General features: G+C 36.6%; 1 protein-coding gene across 1 annotated transcript; it reads right to left on the reverse strand.

Moving 5' to 3' along the window:
• Positions 1 to 248: 248 nt before the first annotated feature.
• Positions 249 to 2,503, reverse strand: LOC119068361 (lysosomal aspartic protease-like). Its single transcript, XM_037171930.1, has 5 exons — positions 2,344 to 2,503; positions 2,152 to 2,257; positions 1,331 to 1,570; positions 682 to 1,269; positions 249 to 610 (listed from the first exon to the last, which is right to left on the reverse strand). The coding sequence occupies exons 1-5, from the start codon at positions 2,415 to 2,417 to the stop codon at positions 422 to 424; spliced, it is 1,197 nt and encodes a 398-aa protein (XP_037027825.1). The 5' UTR covers positions 2,418 to 2,503; the 3' UTR covers positions 249 to 421.
• Between the last annotated feature and the right edge of the window lie 439 nt (positions 2,504 to 2,942).

Genomic DNA, 2,942 nt, shown 5'->3' on the forward strand with positions numbered 1-2,942 from the left:
TTGCCAAAAAAATTTCACAGTCCGAATTACAGACCTCGTTAAAAGCCATCTTGTGATGATCCGGTACCAATATCCCAGAGTTTCATGCATTAGATAAATGATCAGTCTGTGTGGAGTAGTATGGAGTACTAATTCAAACTTGTCCATTTGTATTCTTTTTTTTAAATTGTAACAAAAAATAAGGGCTGCCCGACATAAAAGACATTCAGACTCATCACAAAATATTTCAGTAATAAAAAAGTGTGAAATTAGTCAAATATTTTATTAAAATTGAAGTAGAAACAGTTCGTTTCCGCGGAAGAATTGACCACATTAGGGGTGGTCAGCATTTTCGCAGATAACAATAAATTCTAGTGATAACAGTAACACTAACTGTAATAAACGTCACCGAAAAATCGACAATTGTGAATGTAAACGGTTCCTAATCTTCAAACCATTGTTTAAAGGGATGTAAAATATGCGTTGCTGGTCTTACAGCAATTTTCGCAAAACCAATTCGATTATTCTCTAAATCGAATATTGAATAGAATCGTCGCAAGAATGGTTGTCCTATAATCCAAAATGGGTAGCCAACTGTAACAAATAACGATATGCATTCGGTTGGACTTCTCTGTGGAATAGAAACATTTCAAATTATAATAGACAATGAGCGACCGATGTTAATTACGTTTTTGCGCTAACCTTAAAAATGTAGTCACTTGACTGCAATTCGAATGGCATTCCATTCAATATGAACTGAACATTCGGTAAATTTTCAATTCCATCGCATGATACAGTGTAATACGTTACCGGCGAACCTTGTGTGGGACTTTCGGTAGGACTCGATGTCGCACCTATTGCTTCATTAACTGCAGCAAGGTGTTCCGGTGGTACTACAATTGTGGAGCTTCCAGTATCGACATAACCGACAGTATTATTAGAGATCGACTGATTGTTGACGATAAGCCTCTCTACATTGATTGTCCAATAACCGTCGTCAGTAAGCGGTACATAACCAAAATCACCAATATAGCGTGTTTTGTCTTTACCACCGAATATTATTTCACCGCCATGACAATCTCCCTTTGAATTACGATTTGAATACAACGAGAACATTTTAATGTCAATCAATTGTTGATTGAACATATTAATAAGTGGGGTTGATATACCATCACCCTGTGGGACTCGACCGTATCCCAAACCAATTATACCGTCAAACGGAGCTCCGCTAAACAATGGACACACCTTAATTTCAGCAAATGTTTGATTATCAATCGAGACTCCACCAATCTATTTAAAGTAAAATGTAAAGGGAAAAGACTTTAAGTTTCAAAACTGCAATCACACTTACATTCACAACATCGGTTGACAAATAACCATCGAATCCACCGGACACAAAGCCAATACTAAATGCAGTCCCATTTGCCTGGTATGTGCTGGACGCGGAAGCGTCGTATGCTTTTACTGTACCAATAGTTTCTGGTGCGCATGCACCAGCTGATGCAACCAAAAAATTTGAAGAACCAGTGTCAAAAATGACTTTAAAATATTGAGGTGGAGTTCCAATCGAAATATTGCCAATGAATGTCGCCTACAAATTAATGCAGGCAGTTCATCAGTGTGTTTTTCGCACTTAACCCAGATTGCCAACACATCGAAAGCGTAAAAGGTTGCAAAATATCTTGTTCGCAATGAAAACATTTCCATAAAAGCACAATTTGCGTAAGGCTGGTTCTTTTATTATATGAGAACAATTTTTTTGGCGAAAACCGGAAACCTTGTACCACTCAAAATATTTTGCCGCTGATAACATCTCAATTTTTTTCTTTTTAATTTTCCGTGGAGTTTTAAGGATAGAAAAAAATCATTGAACTTCACAAAAAAATCCACGGAAAATTTTGAAAAAAATAATAATTGAGATGTGTTTGTTATGTTCACGGCGAAATAGGTTTTCGGTTTTCGTCAAAAAATGTTTTTCATACAATAAAAAGTCTTATCGCCACGTTAGTAAGGCGCCGCGACGCAAGTTTTGCGTTTATAGTCATTGAAGTAACAAGCGATGAAAATATTGAAAATTCGAGTTTTCATGTGAATTTTGTTGATCCGAAGCGAAGCCGAGGTCAATGAACTCACGAAAACGTGACTTTTCGAGTAAAAATTAAAATATCTTACATTTCCAAAATCGAATAATTTTTCACGTATACCATTGCGAGAGTAGTCAATTGGCTTTGGATGAGAGTCACGACCAAGCTTTTGGTAATATTGGTCAATTAAGGACCTGTAACATTTAAAACGATTAATACTCAAAACTATTGCGAATCAGATACAAAAACTATGCAACGGAGAAGAGCTAAGCTGAATTACCTCACCGTATATCTATGACCGAAGGCGCTACAGAAAACTACTAAAAATGTGGTTAGAAGTAATTCCTTCATCATTTTCACTACAGTAACGAAGAAAAACAAAATCACTTAATACTTTCTGCAGCTGAAAATTAACTGTACGAAACTAAGCCAAGCCATGTGGTTTTAAAGAAACCGAGCGTCTCGTATTTTTTGTCTGTGTACATGTTCAATGCTTTTTCTGTCCCGTACAAAGTATCAGTGGCTGATGGGTTAAATGTGTAGTTCGCATCTGGTTGAATTCAAAGCAAACAGTAAGTGCAAATTTTTTGCCTGTTCTCATGGTCAGATACTCAAAAAAGAATCGTGGCTGTTAGGACAACTTTAGAGAATGTTATCCATTTTACTTCTTTTTCTAAAGGCTCAGCCTTTTATGAGTTAGGTTTGCCTATACTTTTTATGTTTACTGATTTAATTCCATATGTGTAAACGAAGTGTCCGATGACCGTGATACGTCAGCTCCTCCTTTCCTTGAGTTTTTTTTCTGCCTAAGGGTCAGCCATAAAGCACGTGCGTATTTCGAATTTTGACGATTTCACTGCGTAGCCATAAATGTATAGA

The sequence above is a fragment of the Bradysia coprophila genome (genome assembly GCF_014529535.1).
Source record: "Bradysia coprophila strain Holo2 chromosome X unlocalized genomic scaffold, BU_Bcop_v1 contig_173, whole genome shotgun sequence".
NCBI lineage: Eukaryota > Metazoa > Arthropoda > Insecta > Diptera > Sciaridae > Bradysia > Bradysia coprophila.